Source organism: Anguilla anguilla, chromosome 4 (genome assembly GCF_013347855.1).
Source record: "Anguilla anguilla isolate fAngAng1 chromosome 4, fAngAng1.pri, whole genome shotgun sequence".
NCBI classification, from domain to species: Eukaryota; Metazoa; Chordata; class Actinopteri; order Anguilliformes; family Anguillidae; genus Anguilla; species Anguilla anguilla.
The window spans coordinates 18,779,512-18,802,988 of NC_049204.1; the positions used below are offsets into that span (position 1 = coordinate 18,779,512).

The 23,477-nt window shown below is 37.8% G+C and overlaps 2 protein-coding genes across 2 annotated transcripts in view; both read left to right on the plus strand.

Moving 5' to 3' along the window:
• Positions 1-4,406: 4,406 nt before the first annotated feature.
• On the plus strand, positions 4,407-13,927 carry LOC118225234. Its single transcript, XM_035413349.1, has 12 exons — positions 4,407-4,592; positions 5,316-5,380; positions 5,649-5,827; positions 6,132-6,256; positions 6,928-6,992; positions 8,888-9,066; positions 9,371-9,495; positions 10,145-10,209; positions 12,105-12,283; positions 12,588-12,712; positions 13,362-13,426; positions 13,744-13,927. The coding sequence occupies exons 3-12, from the start codon at positions 5,803-5,805 to the stop codon at positions 13,925-13,927; spliced, it is 1,137 nt and encodes a 378-aa protein (XP_035269240.1). The 5' UTR covers positions 4,407-4,592; positions 5,316-5,380; positions 5,649-5,802.
• A 2,442-nt stretch (positions 13,928-16,369) lies between these two features.
• LOC118225235 (flocculation protein FLO11-like) overlaps positions 16,370-23,477 on the plus strand; it is a 46,630-nt gene continuing 39,522 nt past the window's right edge. The window contains exons 1-13 of the mRNA XM_035413350.1: positions 16,370-16,375; positions 16,596-16,660; positions 16,930-17,108; positions 17,360-17,520; positions 18,183-18,247; positions 18,517-18,695; positions 18,947-19,107; positions 19,770-19,834; positions 20,104-20,282; positions 20,534-20,694; positions 21,357-21,421; positions 21,691-21,869; positions 22,121-22,281. Coding sequence (XP_035269241.1) covers positions 16,370-16,375; positions 16,596-16,660; positions 16,930-17,108; positions 17,360-17,520; positions 18,183-18,247; positions 18,517-18,695; positions 18,947-19,107; positions 19,770-19,834; positions 20,104-20,282; positions 20,534-20,694; positions 21,357-21,421; positions 21,691-21,869; positions 22,121-22,281 — 1,626 coding nt within the window. The remainder of the gene's footprint in view (positions 16,376-16,595; positions 16,661-16,929; positions 17,109-17,359; positions 17,521-18,182; positions 18,248-18,516; positions 18,696-18,946; positions 19,108-19,769; positions 19,835-20,103; positions 20,283-20,533; positions 20,695-21,356; positions 21,422-21,690; positions 21,870-22,120; positions 22,282-23,477) is intronic.

Consider the following 23,477-nt stretch of genomic DNA (forward strand, 5'->3'; position numbering starts at 1 on the left):
GAGTAGCTAGCTGCAGGCTTTCTGTTTTGTGCACTGCAATGTCTGCTGATATTTTCTTTAGTTGTACCTATGTCTTGTTGCTTTGAGTGTATTGTAATGTGCATCCCAGCCCTCTGTGATTCTCCTGAGATTGTTAAGCTCCAGTTAAGCACTTCAGTATTTAAGGGGTGTGCTGCCATCATTATCATTGTATTGTCGATCATATTGTTACTCTGTAAAATATATTAGTATAGGTTTTTAAATGGCAGCTCACTAAGCCAGTTACAATGATAGTATAAAAAACAGTCATTAGAAAAGCTGGGGTAGCTGAAGAAAACAATATCAGTCATATGCAAATACAATGCAACCTGCCTTGGTGGTCCCTTTTTTTATGGTGGTCACCTGCACATGATGACCATTTTTCATTGCTCCCCTGGATGGTTGCCTTAAACATGATTCACTGTATTTTTGTATGACCAACACCAATTTATGTGCAGTATGTAATGCGTATATGAAATGTACCGCAAATGCCGTGAACGTATGTACCTAATGCATTCCACTCATTTTTTTCTTGAAATGACAAGCCAAGTTTTTTTTTTTTTTTTTTTTTCCAGTAAACTTTGGGACCTGTATCATTCAGGGTGTAACCTTGCTTTGATACACACTTTTCCTACTATCTTGACTGTTTAATACATTCTGTTTCAGATGTAACATATTTCATAGTAGATTCTCATTTAAAAAGCCAAAGATAAAACAGCTTATAAATATGTATGGCAGTTTGCAAATTGTGTACATGTAAGCACAGCTTAGAGAGAGAAAAGGAGTTATTCTCGTTCTTGTAATCAATGACACCACAAAGCCAATACTGGATCTGGCTGCCTTTTCGTGGAAAGCAGGCAAGCAGGTTTGAGCTCCCCTTTAAATGGTATTATCTGAAATTTGGGTTTCTCAGGAGTTGTGAAACACAAAAATCCTATGCAATACAAAAGGGAAGATAGAACTCCATTATAAATTCCCTAAAACAGCGAATGTCATATGTGTAAATAAAATATGTGACACAAACATTATGTTTCTTCCTAAATGACTTTCCTAGCCATAAAAGTAAAGGATTGTGCTTTATGTATATCAGAGGGTGTGTGTGGAAGTGTATGTATGAATAGCATGTGTTTGTGTTGTGTTGTATGAATGGGCAGAAGCAGTAAATTTAGTCCTGCAACATTTCTGTTACAGACTAGTAATTTTTTTTCTTCACACTTTGCTCACAAGTAAACAAATTGTGTTTGTAAAGAAAATATTATGGGAAAGTGTTAGTACATTATCTACCAAATAAACTGCATTTGGAGCGGCAAATTCCTTTATTCTTGTAATTTTATCATTAGAAAAATATACAGTGGGTTTCTGTTAAATTTTACAAATTAAAGAAGCATTTTAGTTAAATGTAGTTGTTAATAAATTTGAAATAGCAGTTTAGTCATCATATTTGTTTTAAGAAGAAAAATGAAAAAGAAATCAGGCAACAGCTGATCATTCATTTGAACTACATATTTCTTTTTCATCTTTTGGAATGCTGACACCTTTTTTAGACGTCATAACTGATTTACATAATCTTCTGAGATATTCCCAAACCAGAATTCAAAACTGGATTACAGATCGTATCAACTCAATCCTCAAGAGGCAAAAAAAAGTTCTTTCAGATTACTAATGTTAAATCTTAAACTTAACTTAATACAAAGTTGATCAATGACTTTCCAGAAAGAAGAACTGTAACAATCACAAACAAAATGAAAACAGGAATTCTACAGATAGTGCTGATATTGATCAGTAAGTAAACCTTTTTCTACCGTATTTGTTTGCTATTGTACCTTTGTTTTGCATTTATCTCTGTCTGTAGCCATTGGTATTCACTTGCTGTCTGTTGTGAGAAAAATTTGGCAAGACGAAAAAAGTAAAAAGCTGAACACACACCAATTGAGAATTTGTCATTGTGACCTCAAGGTAGAAGTGGGCAATATGGCCAAAATATCATATCACAATTTTTCTTTAAGATATATCAGGATTCATGATATGGATAACATTTTGTTTTTTCATGTTGCTTTTCCAAGACTATTTTGCAAGCTTCTGAATAGCACAACCTAACTGGTACAATACTCCATTTGTACCATTTAAAAAATATAGATCTAAAAGAAATCAAACACCGCTTATAACATTTAAGTAGGCCTATTTAAAATACAATTGAAAGAATAACGGATAGACCACTTTTTCCAAATAACAGAATATCATGTTTTGTCGCCAGAAATAAAAAAATGCTTGCCAACAGAATGCTCTGAATTAGTCGTCTGTCTATAAAATTATGAATAATTGGGAAATGTCATGTCATGCGCAGTGATCATTCAGTTTGTCAAATGTGACAAGTTTAGATGGCCATGTATGTTGCTCGCATCCTGGCCTTCTGAACTAAGTTTGGTATTTGTTCTGTAAAGAAGAATTCATGTCCACAACCGTACGTGATTAGCTATTTGTTTCCCAATGAAAACTGGTCTTGCTCATACTCTTCGTTCTCTAAATTGCCAATGTGTAGTAATTATTAGCTTGTAAGTTACCTAAACTTATTAGCCAGGTGCAAACACAGGTCGGTATTTTGTCATTAAAGACAAAGACTAGCTGAGAGAGTCGAATAGTCAGAGCTTCTCAGAACAGGTGACGCCTGGATCATCCACCCGCGTCGCCATGCCTGTGTTATCCTTTTCTGGCCAGAAAAAGAAGATGATACCATGGACACAGCGATTCAGGGTCTGGATCCAGGTTAACAGCGTCCACTGTTGTGGTCAATATTGTTTAGTCCACACTAATGCAACGTTATATCAGCGTCTTGTATCGGCTTCCACGCCTGCTCATTTTTAGCTCAGGTCAAAATCATATTTTGTTATTATAGCTGAAATATTATTTAAGCGTTATTTTTTGGTGTGACGGATAACCTTAATGGTGGGCTTCCAAAAAAAATGTGCACTGTAGCTAGGCTATGGGATACACTGCCCGTCGAACGCCTACCAACACAAGATAACAATAAGTGAAATAAAAAAAAGCCTAGTGGTCATGCAGCTATAGCTTCGCCAAACATAAGTAGGCAGGGCAAAATGCATTTCCGGAAATCAAAATAAATATTGTGATTAAAATATCAGTTTAAAATTAATATCTTAAATGTGAAAAAGCGTAATTACTTCTTGACTTTTAAACTCACATTTTCCCGAACATTACATCGATGATAACACAGCACGGAAAACCAACAGATTTTAATGAGCTTTCCATAGTTTTGGTTTCTGGAACACTGGTCCACATAGGCTACTTATGACGTAATTTACAGCAATGGTACACTCAAGCGAAATAGATGACGATTAAGGAAATATGTAACTTTTAAAGATTTAATTCCATATTCTATTGGGACTCTTACCATTTATTGAGGGTGTGATAGAAATATTTGGTGCTGCTTACAATATCAATCACATGCTGCTGTAATGTTCACTACTAATAATTGAAAGCAGTAGTTATAGAATATCCTACTGACTTAGCATTTTGAACAAAAAATAATTATTCCAAAAAACCTAGGCTGTATGTCTGTATTTGTGCATTCTTGCAGTCTTGTGAACTCATGTGACATCATATTTAACAGCCTAAGTCCTGTTGCAAAAGCAAGAACGCATAGAAGCAAGAACGGTTAGAAATCCCGGAAGTGGTCTTGATACCCCTTTCGAGTATATATGTGAATGCAAGCACAATATTGTTTACTTCCTTCAAGTACTAAACCAACCACTCAACTTGACAGGTTGGTTAAAGTAATTGAAGGGGATACGATCATGCCGCTTTTTACTGTTAGCTATTAAATAACTGAAAGCTACATGCCTCTGTTCTATTTTTTTTTCTTTTTGTTAATATTCATACATACATTTTAATAAAGGAGTGTACTTGGGGATTTATTTATTTATTTATTTTGCATGTTATCAAATTAGGTATTGAGAATTGTACTTTCACTGGCATTGGCATTGACAATGAAAATTGTGGTATCATGCCAACCCTACTCTGCACATGTAAAGGTATCTATCAATTGCATCCATCGATCCAGATGCCTGTCAAAAACCCGACATGACCAGAGATGGAGCGGTACAACATTGTTGCTTTCGTGCCATGCATAAAAAGCATGTTAAAAACTGGCACTTGCTGTGGCTGTGGCTGTGCTCATAACCAGCTTAGAAAATATCCCACTCACTTGAAAACATCAGCCAGAATCTTGTGGCCCTGACAGCAATTTGTGGCATGCTTAGTAAATATGGCACAAAATGTTCAATTTGTAATATTTCAGATTTTCCTGAAGCTGTCAAAATACTTATACAGTCCTACAAATTGGCTTACTTTAATGTGTGCCTACAGCCTCAACTGCAGCTAACACATCTTCCACATCTGAGGCTCCTTCCACTGGATCCCCCTTGCCTGCAGCGACCACAACACTTCCCACTCCAGTCCATATTCTTGAAGCAACCCTGCCAGTTCCATTCGTGCCTGCACTGGAAAACAGCCAGTCAACAGAATATCAAGATTTAGCAAAAACAGTCATTGGATTCGTGAGTCAACCATCGATCACTTCATAATATTTTTTCAGATATTTGATAAGGTATTTTTTTTGCAGATTGTTGCACTTGAATTGCAGTCCATATTTTTGATACCACAGCATGATTTTCACTTGCACAGTAGCTAGCTGGCCTATTATAATTTATCTTAAAAAACTAAGAATAGTGAAAAGTCATAAAACTCACCCTAGGTCTCTAAAAGTTTTAAAGAATGAACATGTTTGTGTTGTTGTGAGTGTTTCTATAATCCTTTTGTTGTTTTGATGTGTGTATTATGTGGGCAAAAATGTACTGAAAATATCATAAAACTTAATTAAAAAAATAAACATGCAGACTTTGTCTGGCAAACATAAAAATGAACGTCAAATTGTTACTTTCTGAGAATTCTGTAGATCCCTAATCTCACCTGAAAAAATATGATTATACACTTTTTGCCTTAATTGGAATGGAATTTTTCTGTTGTGATTTTGAGTTCACGTTTGACACCTCCTGTGAGTAGCTGTAATTCAGTCTTGAAGAACAGGATAGAGATTCCTTTTGAAGCCAACCACAGAGCAACAAATGACAACAATTCTACTGACGTATATAGAATATCATTCTTTAAAATCTGGATGATTTAAACTCTTGGGCAAATGTACAGTACTACCATTCATTATTCCAAAAAATCTCTCCAGAAGTGTGATAATGCTTTCTTTATTCTTTTCTTTTTATTTCTAGTGTGATATCATTTTCTACAGACGGTATGGGCTTCTTTTTGAGCGGACAGAAGTGCGATCATTCAGGTAAGTTAACAAAAATTCCGCTCTACTTTTACATGTCGCCGCAGTGCCTTGCACCCTGAAAAATTGTTCATGGGATATCTTAATTGTGAACTTGGATTAAATAATTCATTTCACTGAAATTTTCAATATTTGTCAAATGAATCATTTAATCAGCAAGTGCATACGATGAGTATATTTGCCGCAGCAGATTTTCTTAAAAAGATCTCATGCACTTTGCTTGCTGTCCTATCAAAATATTGTACTGTTTCGTCTCGTTTTCATTCATTAGTCGCAGAGAAGAAGGGACAGCTGTAGAGGTGGCGCTGATTTTCAACGGGACCAGTTCAGAAACATTGCCCAGCACGGACGATGTCGCGGAGACCTTAATAAGAGCAGTGACGGACCCCGATTCCACGTTAACAACTCAGTTCAATGTTACTGTGATGGTTGACTCCATCCGCGTGCTAAGTAAGTTTCATTGCTCGATTATCTGTGCATGTGTACGCGTGCATGTACGCATGTATTAAGAGGCCTCCATTAAACCGTTTGGATGAGTATGTCCGCGTCCCATGTGTTTTCCTCACATTGATGGTTCTATTAATACAGCAAGATGCTCAATCTGTAATATTTCACATTTTCCGGCAGCCGTCAAAATACTTGCAGTATATTGTCCCACAAATGGAATTACTTTAATGTGTTCCTACTACCTCAACTGCAGCTCCCACATCTTCCACATCTGAGGCTTATTCCACTGTATCCCCCTTGCCTGCAGCTACCACAACACTTCCCACTCCAGTCCTAAATCTTCAAGCGACCCTGGAAATTCCATTCGTGCCTGAACTGGAAAACAGCCAGTCAACAGAATATCAAGTTTTAGCAACAGCAGTCGTTGGATTTGTGAGTCAACCGCTGATCAATTTATACAATTTCTTTCAGATAGCTGATTAGGTATTTTTTTGCAGATTTTTTCACTTGAATTGCAATCAATAAGTTTGACATCACAGAATGATTTATAACTTCCAGAGTAACTAGCTGGCCATTTAATGTTGGAGTACAAATGAAGTTGTGAGTGTTTCTAGAATCCTTTTTGTTGTTTTGAATAGTGTATTACAAGAAATACACTGCGGAAGTAATAACACTTTCCATTTGAAATACAGCAACATGCTGACATTTTTCTTTTACATGTCTGGGAATATATGAATACGCACTTCAAATTGTTACTTTCCCAGAGTTCTGTAGATCCTTAATCTCACCTTCAAAAATGTGATTACACACTTTTTGCCTTAATTATGATTTTTTTTTTCTGCTGCGATTTTTACTGCTTCTTGACGCCTGCTATATACTGTATTGTTGTAATTCAGTGTTGTTGAAGAAGATACAGGATCCTTTTGAAGCCAACCACAGAGCAACAAATGACAACAATTCTACTGACGTATATAGAATATCATTCTTTAAAATCTGGATGATTTAAACTCTTGTGCAAATGTACAGTACTACCACTCATTATTCCGAAAAATCTCTCCAGAAGTGTGATAATGCTTTCTTTATTCTTTTCTTTTTTTTTCTAGTGTGATATCATTTTCTACAGACGGTATGGGCTTCTTTTTGAGCGGACAGAAGTGCGATCATTCAGGTAAGTTAACAAAAATTCCGCTCTGCTTTTACATGTCGCCGCAGTGACTTGCACCCTAAAAAATTAAACTGTGCTTTTACATGTCACCGCAATGACCTTGCACTTTGAAAAAATGTTCATCTGATATCGTAATTGTGAACTTTGGTAAAATAATTGGCTTCACTTAAATTTTCTCCATTTGTCAAATAAATCATTGAATCAGCAGGTGCATACGAGAAGTATATTTGGCGCAGCAGTTTTTCTTATATGTAGCACATGCACTTTTCTTGCTGTTATATCAACGTATTGTACTGTTCCGTCTCGTTTTCATTCACTAGTCGCAGAGAAGAAGGGACATCTGTAGTGGTGGCGCTGATTTTCAACGAGACCAGTTCTGAACCATTGCCCAGCACGGACGATGTTGCGAATACCTTGATAACAGCAGTGACGGACCCCAATTCCACGTTAACGAACACATACAATATTACTCTGCTTGTTGATTCCATCAGCGTGACAAGTTAGTTTCCTTGCTCGAATATCTGTGCATATGCACGTGTGTATGTGCTCATGTATGTAGACGTCTCCATTTGACCGTTTGAGTGAATGTGTCCCCGTTACACGTTTTCCTCACATTGATAGTACTATCACATCAAGATGTTCAATTTGTAATATTTCACAATTTCCTGTAGCTGTGAAAATACTTAGAGTATATTGTCCTACAAATGGCATTTCTTTAATGTGTTCCTACTGCCTCAACTGCAGCTTCCACATTTGAGGCTCCTTCCACTGGATCCCCCTTGCCTGCAGCTACCACAACACTTTCCACTCCAGTCCTAATTCTTCAAGCGACCCTGAAAATTCCATTCGTGCCTGAACTGGAAAACAGTCAGTCAACAGAATATCAAGTTTTAGCAACAGCAGTCGTTGGATTCGTGAGTCAACCGTTGATCAATTCATAAAATCTCTTTCAGATAGCTGATTAGGTGTTTTTTGCAGATTTTTTCACTTGAATTGCAATCAATATGTTTGACATCACAGAATGATTTATAACTTGCAGAGTAACTAGCTGGCCATTTAATGTTGGAGTACAAATGAAGTTGTGAGTGTTTCTAGAATCCTTTTTGTTGTTTTGAATAGTGTATTACAAGAAATACACTGCGGAAGTAATAACACTTTCCATTTGAAATACAGCAACATGCTGGGAATATATGAATACGCACTTCAAATTGTTACTTTCCCAGCGTTCTGTAGATCCTTAATCTCACCTTCAAAAATGTGATTACACACTTTTTGCCTTAATTATGAATTTTTTTTTTTTGCTGCCATTTTTACTGCTTCTTGATGCCTGCTATATACTGTATTGTTGTAATTCAATGTTGTTGAAGAAGATACAGGATCCTTTTGAAGCCAACCACAGAGCAACAATTGACAATAATTCTACTGACGTATATAGAATATCAGTCTTTAAAATCTGGATGATTTAAACTCTTGTGCAAATGTATAGTACTACCATTCATTATTCCAAAAAATCTCTCCAGAAGTGTGATAATGCTTTCTTTATTCTTTTCTCTTTTTTTCTAGTGTGATATCATTTTCTACAGACGGTACGGGCTTCTTTTTGAGCGGACAGAAGTGCGATCATTCAGGTAAGTTAACAATAATTCCGCTCTGCTTTTACGTGTCGCCGCAGTGACCTTGCACTCTGAAAAATCGTTCATCGGATATCATAATTGTGAACTTGGATTAAATAATTCATTTCACTGAAATTTTCAATATTTGTCAAATGAATCATTTAATCAGCAAGTGCATACTATGAGTAAATTTGCCGCAGCAGATTTTCTTAAAAAAGATCTTATGCACTTTGCTTGCTGTCCTATCAAAGTATTAAACTGTTTCGTCTCGTTTTCATTCATTAGTCGCAGAGAAGAAGGGACAGCTGTAGAGGTGGCGCTGATTTTCAACGGGACCAGTTCAGAAACATTGCCCAGCACGGACAGTGTCGCGGAGACCTTGATAAGAGCAGTGACGGACCCCGATTCCACGTTAACAACTCCGTTCAATGTTACTGTGGTGGTTGACTCCATCCGCGTGCTAAGTAAGTTTCATTTCTCGATTATCTGTGCATATGTACGCGTGCATGTACGCATGTATGTAGAGGCCTCCATTTAACCGTTTGGATGAATATGTCCGCGTTCCATGTGTTTTCCACACATTGAAAGGACTATTAATACGGCAAGATGCTCAATCTGGAATATTTCACATTTTCCGGCAGCCGTCAAAATACTTGCAGTATATTGTCCCACAAATGGCATTTCTTTAATGTGTTCCTACTACGTCAACTGCAGCTCCCACATCTTCCACATCTGAGGCTTATTCCACTGTATCCCCCTTGCCTGCAGCTACCACAACACTTCCCACTCCAGTCCTAAATCTTCAAGCGACCCTGGAAATTCCATTCGTGCCTGAACTGGAAAACAGCCAGTCAACAGAATATCAAGTTTTAGCAACAGCAGTCGTTGGATTTGTGAGTCAACCGCTGATCAATTTATACAATTTCTTTCAGATAGCTGATTAGGTATTTCTTTGCAGATTTTTTCACTTGAATTGCAATCAATAAGTTTGACATCACAGAATGATTTATAACTTCCAGAGTAACTAGCTGGCCATTTAATGTTGGAGTACACATGAAGTTGTGAGTGTTTCTAGAATCCTTTTTGTTGTTTTGAATAGTGTATTACAACAAATACACTGCGGAAGTAATAACACTTTCCATTTGAAATACAAAAACATGCTGGGAATATATGAATACGCACTTCAAATTGTTACTTTCCCAGAGTTCTGTAGATCCTTAATCTCACCTTCAAAAATGTGATTACACACTTTTTGCCTTAATTATGATTTTTTTTTTCTGCTGCGATTTTTACTGCTTCTTGACGCCTGCTATATACTGTATTGTTGTAATTCAGTTTTGTTGAAGAAGATACAGGATCCTTTTGAAGCCAACCACAGAGCAACAAATGACAACAATTCTACTGACGTATATAGAATATCATTCTTTAAAATCTGGATGATTTAAACTCTTGTGCAAATGTACAGTACTACCACTCATTATTCCAAAAAATCTCTCCAGAAGTGTGATAATGCTTTCTTTATTCTTTTCTTTTTATTTCTAGTGTGATATCATTTTCTACAGACGGTATGGGCTTCTTTTTGAGCGGACAGAAGTGCGATCATTCAGGTAAGTCAACAAAAATTCCGCTCTGCTTTTACATGTCGCCACAGTGACTTGCACCCTAAAAAATTAAACTGTGCTTTTACATGTCACCGTTATGACCTTGCACTTTGAAAAATTGTTCATCTGATATCGTAATTGTGAACTTTGGTAAAATAATTGGCTTCACTTAAATTTTCTCCATTTGTCAAATAAATCATTGAATCAGCAGGTGCATACGAGAAGTATATTTTGCGCAGCAGTTTTTCTTATATGTAGCACATGCACTTTTCTTGCTGTTATATCAACGTATTGTACTTTTCCGTCACGTTTTCATTCACTAGTCGCAGAGAAGAAGGGACATCTGTAGTGGTGGCGCTGATTTTCAACAGGACCAGTTCAGAAACATTGCCCAGCACGGACGATGTTGCGAATACCTTGATAACAGCAGTGACGGACCCCAATTCCACGTTAACGAATACATACAATATTACTCTGCTTGTTGATTCCATCAGCGTGACAAGTTAGTTTCCTTGCTCGAATATCTGTGCATATGCACGTGTGTATGTGCTCATGTATGTAGACGTCTCCATTTGACCGTTTGAGTGAATGTGTCCCCGTTACACGTTTTCCTCACATTGATAGTACTATCACATCAAGATGTTCAATTTGTAATATTTCACAATTTCCTGTAGCTGTGAAAATACTTAGAGTATATTGTCCTACAAATGGCATTTCTTTAATGTGTTCCTACTGCCTCAACTGCAGCTCCCACATTTGAGGCTCCTTCCACTGGATCCCCCTTGCCTGCAGCTACCACAACACTTTCCACTCCAGTCCTAATTCTTCAAGCGACCCTGAAAATTCCATTCGTGCCTGAACTGGAAAACAGCCAGTCAACAGAATATCAAGTTTTAGCAACAGCAGTCGTTGGATTCGTGAGTCAACCATTGATCAATTCATAAAATCTCTTTCAGATAGCTGATTAGGTGTTTTTTGCAGATTTTTTCACTTGAATTGCAATCAATATGTTTGACATCACAGAATGATTTATAACTTGCAGAGTAACTAGCTGGCCATTTAATGTTGGAGTACAAATGAAGTTGTGAGTGTTTCTAGAATCCTTTTTGTTGTTTTGAATAGTGTATTACAAGAAATACACTGCGGAAGTAATAACACTTTCCATTTGAAATACAGCAACATGCTGGGAATATATGAATACGCACTTCAAATTGTTACTTTCCCAGCGTTCTGTAGATCCTTAATCTCACCTTCAAAAATGTGATTACACACTTTTTGCCTTAATTATGAATTTTTTTTTTTTGCTGCCATTTTTACTGCTTCTTGATGCCTGCTATATACTGTATTGTTGTAATTCAATGTTGTTGAAGAAGATACAGGATCCTTTTGAAGCCAACCACAGAGCAACAATTGACAATAATTCTACTGACGTATATAGAATATCAGTCTTTAAAATCTGGATGATTTAAACTCTTGTGCAAATGTATAGTACTACCATTCATTATTCCAAAAAATCTCTCCAGAAGTGTGATAATGCTTTCTTTATTCTTTTCTCTTTTTTTCTAGTGTGATATCATTTTCTACAGACGGTACGGGCTTCTTTTTGAGCGGACAGAAGTGCGATCATTCAGGTAAGTTAACAATAATTCCGCTCTGCTTTTACGTGTCGCCGCAGTGACCTTGCACTCTGAAAAATCGTTCATGGGATATCATAATTGTGAACTTGGATTAAATAATTCATTTCACTGAAATTTTCAATATTTGTCAAATGAATCATTTAATCAGCAAGTGCATACTATGAGTAAATTTGCCGCAGCAGATTTTCTTAAAAAAGATCTTATGCACTTTGCTTGCTGTCCTATCAAAGTATTAAACTGTTTCGTCTCGTTTTCATTCATTAGTCGCAGAGAAGAAGGGACAGCTGTAGAGGTGGCGCTGATTTTCAACGGGACCAGTTCAGAAACATTGCCCAGCACGGACGATGTCGCGGAGACCTTGATAAGAGCAGTGACGGACCCCGATTCCACGTTAACAACTCCGTTCAATGTTACTGTGGTGGTTGACTCCATCCGCGTGCTAAGTAAGTTTCATTTCTCGATTATCTGTGCATATGTACGCGTGCATGTACGCATGTATGTAGAGGCCTCCATTTAACCGTTTGGATGAATATGTCCGCGTTCCATGTGTTTTCCACACATTGAAAGGACTATTAATACGGCAAGATGCTCAATCTGGAATATTTCACATTTTCCGGCAGCCGTCAAAATACTTGCAGTATATTGTCCCACAAATGGCATTTCTTTAATGTGTTCCTACTACGTCAACTGCAGCTCCCACATCTTCCACATCTGAGGCTTATTCCACTGTATCCCCCTTGCCTGCAGCTACCACAACACCTCCCACTCCAGTCCTAAATCTTCAAGCGACCCTGGAAATTCCATTCGTGCCTGAACTGGAAAACAGCCAGTCAACAGAATATCAAGTTTTAGCAACAGCAGTCGTTGGATTTGTGAGTCAACCGCTGATCAATTTATACAATTTCTTTCAGATAGCTGATTAGGTATTTTTTTGCAGATTTTTTCACTTGAATTGCAATCAATAAGTTTGACATCACAGAATGATTTATAACTTCCAGAGTAACTAGCTGGCCATTTAATGTTGGAGTACACATGAAGTTGTGAGTGTTTCTAGAATCCTTTTTGTTGTTTTGAATAGTGTATTACAACAAATACACTGCGAAAGTAATAACACTTTCCATTTGAAATACAAAAACATGCTGGGAATATATGAATACGCACTTCAAATTGTTACTTTCCCAGAGTTCTGTAGATCCTTAATCTCACCTTCAAAAATGTGATTACACACTTTTTGCCTTAATTATGATTTTTTTTTTCTGCTGCCATTTTTACTGCTTCTTGACGCCTGCTATATACTGTATTGTTGTAATTCAGTGTTGTTGAAGAAGATACAGGATCCTTTTGAAGCCAACCACAGAGCAACAAATGACAACAATTCTACTGACGTATATAGAATATCATTCTTTAAAATCTGGATGATTTAAACTCTTGTGCAAATGTACAGTACTACCACTCATTATTCCAAAAAATCTCTCCAGAAGTGTGATAATGCTTTCTTTATTCTTTTTTGTTTTTTTCTAGTGTGATATCATTTTCTACAGACGGTATGGGCTTCTTTTTGAGCGGACAGAAGTGCGATCATTCAGGTAAGTTAACAAAAATTCCGCTCTGCTTTTACATGTCGCCACAGTGACTTGCACCCTAAAAAATTAAACTTTGCTTTTACATGTCACCGCAATGACCTTGCACTTTGAAAAAATGTTCATCTGATATCGTAATTGTGAACTTTGGTAAAATAATTGGCTTCACTTAAATTTTCTCCATTTGTCAAATAAATCATTGAATCAGCAGGTGCATACGAGAAGTATATTTGGCGCAGCAGTTTTTCTTATATGTAGCACATGCACTTTTCTTGCTGTTATATCAACGTATTGTACTTTTCCGTCACGTTTTCATTCACTAGTCGCAGAGAAGAAGGGACATCTGTAGTGGTGGCGCTGATTTTCAACGAGACCAGTTCTGAACCATTGCCCAGCACGGACGATGTTGCGAATACCTTGATAACAGCAGTGACGGACCCCAATTCCACGTTAACGAACACATACAATATTACTCTGCTTGTTGATTCCATCAGCGTGACAAGTTAGTTTCCTTGCTCGAATATCTGTGCATATGCATGTGTGTATGTGCTCATGTATGTAGACGTCTCCATTTGACCGTTTGAGTGAATGTGTCCCCGTTACACGTTTTCCTCACATTGATAGTACTATCACATCAAGATGTTCAATTTGTAATATTTCACAATTTCCTGTAGCTGTGAAAATACTTAGAGTATATTGTCCTACAAATGGCATTTCTTTAATGTGTTCCTACTGCCTCAACTGCAGCTTCCACATTTGAGGCTCCTTCCACTGTATCCCCCTTGCCTGCAGCTACCACAACACTTTCCACTCCAGTCCTAATTCTTCAAGCGACCCTGAAAATTCCATTCGTGCCTGAACTGGAAAACAGCCAGTCAACAGAATATCAAGTTTTAGCAACAGCAGTCGTTGGATTCGTGAGTCAACCGTTGATCAATTCATAAAGTCTCTTTCAGATAGCTGATTAGGTGTTTTTTGCAGATTTTTTCACTTGAATTGCAATCAATAAGTTTGACATCACAGAATGATTTATAACTTGCAGAGTAACTAGCTGGCCATTTAATGTTGGAGTACAAATGAAGTTGTGAGTGTTTCTAGAATCCTTTTTGTTGTTTTGAATAGTGTATTACAAGAAATACACTGCGGAAGTAATAACACTTTCCATTTGAAATACAGCAACATGCTGACATTTTTCTTTTACATGTCTGGGAATATATGAATACGCACTTCAAATTGTTAATTTCCCAGCGTTCTGTAGATCCTTAATCTCACCTTCAAAAATGTGATTACACACTTTTTGCCTTAATTATGAATTTTTTTTTTTGCTGCCATTTTTACTGCTTCTTGACGCCTGCTATATACTGTATTGTTGTAATTCAATGTTGTTGAAGAAGATACAGGATCCTTTTGAAGCCAACCACAGAGCAACAATTGACAATAATTGTACTGACGTATATAGAATATCATTCTTTAAAATCTGGATGATTTAAACTCTTGTGCAAATGTATAGTACTACCATTCATTATTCTAAAAAATCTCTCCAGAAGTGTGATAATGCTTTCTTTATTCTTTTCTCTTTTTTTCTAGTGTGATATCATTTTCTACAGACGGTACGGGCTTCTTTTTGAGCGGTCAGAAGTGCGATCATTCAGGTAAGTTAACAAAAATTCCGCCTTGCTTTTACGTGTCGCCGCAGTGACCTTGCACTCTGAAAAATCGTTCATGGGATATCATAATTGTGAACTTGGATTAAATAATTCATTTCACTGAAATTTTCATTATTTGTCAAATGAATCATTTAATCAGCAAGTGCATACTATGAGTATATTTGCCGCAGCAGATTTTCTTAAAAAAGATCTTATGCACTTTGCTTGCTGTCCTATCAAAGTATTAAACTGTTTCGTCTCGTTTTCATTCATTAGTCGCAGAGAAGAAGGGACAGCTGTGGAGGTGGCGCTGATTTTCAACGGGACCAGTTCAGAAACATTGCCCAGCACGGACAATGTCGCGGAGACCTTGATAAGAGCAGTGACGGACCCCAATTCCACGTTGACAACTCAGTTCAATGTTACTGTGGTGGTTGACTCCATCCGCGTGCTAAGTAAGTTTCATTGCTCGATTATCTGTGCATATTTACGCGTGTACGTACGCATGTACGTAGAGGCCTCCATTTAACGGTTTGGATGAATATGTCGGCATTCCATGTGTTTTCCTCACATTGATGGTACTATTAATACAGCAAGATGTTCAATCTGTAATATTTCACATTTTCCGGCAGCCGTCAAAATACTTGCAGTATGTTGTCCCACAAATGGCATTACTTTAATGTGTTCCTACTTACCTCAACTGCAGCTCCCACATCTACCACTGGATCCCCCTTGCCTGCAGCTACCACAACCGTTCCCACTCAAGTTCTAATTCTTCAAACCACCCTGGAAGTTCCATTCGTGCCTGCACTGGAAAACAGCCAGTCAACAGAATATCAAGTTTTAGCAACAACAGTCGTTGGATTCGTGAGTGAACCGTTGATCAATTCATAAAATCTCTTTCAGATGGGTGATTAAGTATTTTGGGCAGATTTTTTTAGCTTGAATTGCAATCAATACTTTTCATATCACATAATGATTTTCACTTGCACAGCAGCTAGCTGGCAATTTAATGTTGGAATTAACATTAAGTTGTGAGTGTTTCTAGAATCCTTTTCCTTGTTTTGAATAGTACATTACGTGGGCGAAAATGTGCTGCACAAGTCGTTGCACTTTCCATTTGTAATACAAAAACATGCAGACATTTTTCTTTTACATGTCTGGCAAATATAAAAACGCATTCAAACTGTTACTTCCCGAGAGTTCCGTAGATCCTTAATCTGACCGTCAAAAATGTGATTACACACTTTTTGCCTTCATTTTTCTCTCGTGATTTTGACTGCACATTTGCCGCCTGCTTTATATGGCTGTAATTCAGTCTTGTAGAAGAAGATACAGAATCCTTTTGGAGCCAACCACAGAGCTACAAATGACAACAATTCTACTAACGATACAGATGATCTCTGTTATCCCTAATATGTGTATTTTAAAATCATGTGCAAATGCACAGTACTACCATTCATCATTCCTATAAATCCTCTCCAGAAGTGTGATAATGCTTTCCTTTTCTTGTTTTGGTTTTTTTCTAGTATGATGTAATTTTCAGCATCCGGTATGGGATTCTTTTTGAGCGGACAGAAGTGCGATCATTCAGGTAAGTTAACAAAAATTCCGCCTTGCTTTTACGTGTCGCCGCAGTGACCTTGCACTCTGAAAAATCGTTCATCGGATATGATAATTGTGAACTTGGATTAAATAATTCATTTCACTGAAATTTTCAATATTTGTCAAATGAATCATTTAATCAGCAAGTGCATACTATGAGTACATTTGCTGCAGCAGATTTTCTTAATGAAATCTTATGCACTTTGCTTGCTGTCCTATCAAAGTATTGTACTGTTTCGTCTCGTTTTCATTCATTAGTCGCAGACAAGAAGGGACAGCTGTAGAGGTGGCGCTGATTTTCAACAGGACCAGTTCAGAAACATTGCCCAGCACGGACAATGTCGCGGAGACCTTGATAAGAGCAGTGACGGACCCCAATTCCACGTTGACAACTCAGTTCAATGTTACTGTGGTGGTTGACTCCATCCGCGTGCTAAGTAAGTTTCATTGCTCGATTATCTGTGCATATTTACGCGTGTACGTACGCATGTACGTAGAGGCCTCCATTTAACGGTTTGGATGAATATGTCGGCATTCCATGTGTTTTCCTCACATTGATGGTACTATTAATACAGCAAGATGTTCAATCTGTAATATTTCACATTTTCCGGCAGCCGTCAAAATACTTGCAGTATGTTGTCCCACAAATGGCATTACTTTAATGTGTTCCTACTTACCTCAACTGCAGCTCCCACATCTACCACTGGATCCCCCTTGCCTGCAGCTACCACAACCGTTCCCACTCAAGTTCTAATTCTTCAAACCACCCTGGAAGTTCCATTCGTGCCTGCACTGGAAAACAGCCAGTCAACAGAATATCAAGTTTTAGCAACAACAGTCGTTGGATTCGTGAGTGAACCGTTGATCAATTCATAAAATCTCTTTCAGATGGGTGATTAAGTATTTTGGGCAGATTTTTTTAGCTTGAATTGCAATCAATACTTTTCATATCACATAATGATTTTCACTTGCACAGCAGCTAGCTGGCAATTTAATGTTGGAATTAACATTAAGTTGTGAGTGTTTCTAGAATCCTTTTCCTTGTTTTGAATAGTACATTACGTGGGCGAAAATGTACTGCACAAGTCGTTGCACTTTCCATTTGTAATACAAAAACATGCAGACATTTTTCTTTTACATGTCTGGCAAATATAAAAACGCATTCAAACTGTTACTTCCCGAGAGTTCCGTAGATCCTTAATCTGACCGTCAAAAATGTGATTACACACTTTTTGCCTTCATTTTTCTCTCGTGATTTTGACTGCACGTTGGCCGCCTGCTTTATATGGCTGTAATTCAGTCTTGTAGAAGAAGATACAGAATCCTTTTGGAGCCAACCACAGAGCTACAAATGACAACAATTCTACTAACGATACAGATGATCTCTGTTATCCCTAATATGTGTATTTTAAAATCATGTGCAAATGCACAGTACTACCATTCATCATTTCTATAAATCCTCTGCAGAAGTGTGATAATGCTTTCCTTTTCTTGTTTTGGTTTTTTTCTAGTATGATGTAATTTTCAGCATCCGGTATGGGATTCTTTTTGAGCGGACAGAAGTGCGATCATTCAGGTAAGTTAACAAAAATTCCGCCTTGCTTTTACGTGTCGCCGCAGTGACCTTGCACTCTGAAAAATCGTTCATCGGATATGATAATTGTGAACTTGGATTAAATAATTCATTTCACTGAAATTTTCTATATTTGTCAAATGAATCATTTAATCAGCAAGTGCATACTATGAGTACATTTGCTGCAGCAGATTTTCTTAATGAAATCTTATGCACTTTGCTTGCTGTCCTATCAAAGTATTGTACTGTTTCGTCTCGTTTTCATTCATTAGTCGCAGAGAAGAAGGGACAGCTGTAGAGGTGGCGCTGATTTTCAACAGGACCAGTTCAGAAACATTGCCCAGCACGGACAATGTCGCGGAGACCTTGATAAGAGCAGTGACGGACCCCAATTCCACGTTGACAACTCAGTTCAATGTTACTGTGGTGGTTGACTCCATCCGCGTGCTAAGTAAGTTTCATTGCTCGATTATCTGTGCATATTTACGCGTGTACGTACGCATGTACGTAGAGGCCTCCATTTAACCGTTTGGATGAATATGTCCGCATTCCATGTGTTTTCCTCACATTGATGGTACTATTAATACAGCAAGATGTTCAATCTGTAATATTTCACATTTTCCGGCAGCCGTCAAAATACTTGCAGTATGTTGTCCCACAAATGGCATTACTTTAATGTGTTCCTACTTACCTCAACTGCAGCTCCCACATCTACCACTGGATCCCCCTTGCCTGCAGCTACCACAACCGTTCCCACTCAAGTTCTAATTCTTCAGGCCACCCTGGAAGTTCCATTCGTGCCTGCACTGGAAAACAGCCAGTCAACAGAATATCAAGTTTTAGCAACAACAGTCGTTGGATTCGTGAGTGAACCGTTGATCAATTCATAAAATCTCTTTCAGATGGGTGATTAAGTATTTTGGGCAGATTTTTTTAGCTTGAATTGCAATCGATACTTTTCATATCACATAATGATTTTCACTTGCACAGCAGCTAGCTGGCAATTTAATGTTGGAATTAACATTAAGTTGTGAGTGTTTCTAGAATCCTTTTCCTTGTTTTGAATAGTACATTACGTGGGCGAAAATGTACTGCACAAGTCGTTGCACTTTCCATTTGTAATACAAAAACATGCAGACATTTTTCTTTTACATGTCTGGCAAATATAAAAACGCATTCAAACTGTTACTTCCCGAGAGTTCCGTAGATCCTTAATCTGACCGTCAAAAATGTGATTACACACTTTTTGCCTTCATTTTTCTCTCGTGATTTTGACTGCACGTTTGCCGCCTGCTTTATATGGCTGTAATTCAGTCTTGTAGAAGAAGATACAGAATCCTTTTGGAGCCAACCACAGAGCTACAAATGACAACAATTCTACTAACGATACAGATGATCTCTGTTATCCCTAATATGTGTATTTTAAAATCATGTGCAAATGCACAGTACTACCATTCATCATTCCTATAAATCCTCTCCAGAAGTGTGATAATGCTTTCCTTTTCTTGTTTTGGTTTTTTTCTAGTATGATGTCATTTTCAGAATCCGGTATGGGATTCTTTTTGAGCGGACAGAAGTGCGATCATTCAGGTAAGTTAACAAAAATTCCGCCTTGCTTTTACGTGTCGCCGCAGTGACCTTGCACTCTGAAAAATCGTTCATCGGATATGATAATTGTGAACTTGGATTAAATAATTCATTTCACTGAAATTTTCAATATTTGTCAAATGAATCATTTAATCAGCAAGTGCATACTATGAGTACATTTGCTGCAGCAGATTTTCTTAATGAAATCTTATGCACTTTGCTTGCTGTCCTATCAAAGTATTGTACTGTTTCGTCTCGTTTTCATTCATTAGTCGCAGAGAAGAAGGGACAGCTGTAGAGGTGGCGCTGATTTTCAACAGGACCAGTTCAGAAACATTGCCCAGCACGGACAATGTCGCGGAGACCTTGATAAGAGCAGTGACGGACCCCAATTCCACGTTGACAACTCAGTTCAATGTTACTGTGGTGGTTGACTCCATCCGCGTGCTAAGTAAGTTTCATTGCTCGATTATCTGTGCATATTTACGCGTGTACGTACGCATGTACGTAGAGGCCTCCATTTAACCGTTTGGATGAATATGTCCGCATTCCATGTGTTTTCCTCACATTGATGGTACTATTAATACAGCAAGATGTTCAATCTGTAATATTTCACATTTTCCGGCAGCCGTCAAAATACTTGCAGTATGTTGTCCCACAAATGGCATTACTTTAATGTGTTCCTACTTACCTCAACTGCAGCTCCCACATCTACCACTGGATCCCCCTTGCCTGCAGCTACCACAACCGTTCCCACTCAAGTTCTAATTCTTCAAACCACCCTGGAAGTTCCATTCGTGCCTGCACTGGAAAACAGCCAGTCAACAGAATATCAAGTTTTAGCAACAACAGTCGTTGGATTCGTGAGTGAACCGTTGATCAATTCATAAAATCTCTTTCAGATGGGTGATTAAGTATTTTGGGCAGATTTTTTTAGCTTGAATTGCAATCAATACTTTTCATATCACATAATGATTTTCACTTGCACAGCAGCTAGCTGGCAATTTAATGTTGGAATTAACATTAAGTTGTGAGTGTTTCTAGAATCCTTTTCCTTGTTTTGAATAGTACATTACGTGGGCGAAAATGTACTGCACAAGTCGTTGCACTTTCCATTTGTAATACAAAAACATGCAGACATTTTTCTTTTACATGTCTGGCAAATATAAAAACGCATTCAAACTGTTACTTCCCGAGAGTTCCGTAGATCCTTAATCTGACCGTCAAAAATGTGATTACACACTTTTTGCCTTCATTTTTCTCTCGTGATTTTGACTGCACGTTTGCCGCCTGCTTTATATGGCTGTAATTCAGTCTTGTGGAAGAAGATACAGAATCCTTTTGGAGCCAACCACAGAGCTACAAATGACAACAATTCTACTAACGATACAGATGATCTCTGTTATCCCTAATATGTGTATTTTAAAATCATGTGCAAATGCACAGTACTACCATTCATCATTCCTATAAATCCTCTCCAAAAGTGTGATAATGCTTTCCTTTTCTTGTTTTGGTTTTTTTCTAGTATGATGTCATTTTCAGAATCCGGTATGGGATTCTTTTTGAGCGGACAGAAGTGCGATCATTCAGGTAAGTTAACAAAAATTCCGCCTTGCTTTTACGTGTCGCCGCAGTGACCTTGCACTCTGAAAAATCGTTCATCGGATATGATAATTGTGAACTTGGATTAAATAATTCATTTCACTGAAATTTTCAATATTTGTCAAATGAATCATTTAATCAGCAAGTGCATACTATGAGTACATTTGCTGCAGCAGATTTTCTTAATGAAATCTTATGCACTTTGCTTGCTGTCCTATCAAAGTATTGTACTGTTTCGTCTCGTTTTCATTCATTAGTCGCAGAGAAGAAGGGACAGCTGTAGAGGTGGCGCTGATTTTCAACAGGACCAGTTCAGAAACATTGCCCAGCACGGACAATGTCGCGGAGACCTTGATAAGAGCAGTGACGGACCCCAATTCCACGTTGACAACTCAGTTCAATGTTACTGTGGTGGTTGACTCCATCCGCGTGCTAAGTAAGTTTCATTGCTCGATTATCTGTGCATATTTACGCGTGTACGTACGCATGTACGTAGAGGCCTCCATTTAACCGTTTGGATGAATATGTCCGCATTCCATGTGTTTTCCTCACATTGATGGTACTATTAATACAGCAAGATGTTCAATCTGTAATATTTCACATTTTCCGGCAGCCGTCAAAATACTTGCAGTATGTTGTCCCACAAATGGCATTACTTTAATGTGTTCCTACTTACCTCAACTGCAGCTCCCACATCTACCACTGGATCCCCCTTGCCTGCAGCTACCACAACCGTTCCCACTCAAGTTCTAATTCTTCAAACCACCCTGGAAGTTCCATTCGTGCCTGCACTGGAAAACAGCCAGTCAACAGAATATCAAGTTTTAGCAACAACAGTCGTTGGATTCGTGAGTGAACCGTTGATCAATTCATAAAATCTCTTTCAGATGGGTGATTAAGTATTTTGGGCAGATTTTTTTAGCTTGAATTGCAATCAATACTTTTCATATCACATAATGATTTTCACTTGCACAGCAGCTAGCTGGCAATTTAATGTTGGAATTAACATTAAGTTGTGAGTGTTTCTAGAATCCTTTTCCTTGTTTTGAATAGTACATTACGTGGGCGAAAATGTACTGCACAAGTCGTTGCACTTTCCATTTGTAATACAAAAACATGCAGACATTTTTCTTTTACATGTCTGGCAAATATAAAAACGCATTCAAACTGTTACTTCCCGAGAGTTCCGTAGATCCTTAATCTGACCGTCAAAAATGTGATTACACACTTTTTGCCTTCATTTTTCTCTCGTGATTTTGACTGCACGTTTGCCGCCTGCTTTATATGGCTGTAATTCAGTCTTGTAGAAGAAGATACAGAATCCTTTTGGAGCCAACCACAGAGCTACAAATGACAACAATTCTACTAACGATACAGATGATCTCTGTTATCCCTAATATGTGTATTTTAAAATCATGTGCAAATGCACAGTACTACCATTCATCATTCCTATAAATCCTCTCCAGAAGTGTGATAATGCTTTCCTTTTCTTGTTTTGGTTTTTTTCTAGTATGATGTCATTTTCAGAATCCGGTATGGGATTCTTTTGAGCGGACAGAAGTGAGATCATTCAGGTAAGTTAACAAAAATTCCGCCTTGCTTTTACGTGTCGCCGCAGTGACCTTGCACTCTGAAAAATCGTTCATCGGATATGATAATTGTGAACTTGGATTAAATAATTCATTTCACTGAAATTTTCAATATTTGTCAAATGAATCATTTAATCAGCAAGTGCATACTATGAGTACATTTGCTGCAGCAGATTTTCTTAATGAAATCTTATGCACTTTGCTTGCTGTCCTATCAAAGTATTGTACTGTTTCGTCTCGTTTTCATTCATTAGTCGCAGAGAAGAAGGGACAGCTGTAGAGGTGGCGCTGATTTTCAACAGGACCAGTTCAGAAACATTGCCCAGCACGGACAATGTCGCGGAGACCTTGATAAGAGCAGTGACGGACCCCAATTCCACGTTGACAACTCAGTTCAATGTTACTGTGGTGGTTGACTCCATCCGCGTGCTAAGTAAGTTTCATTGCTCGATTAT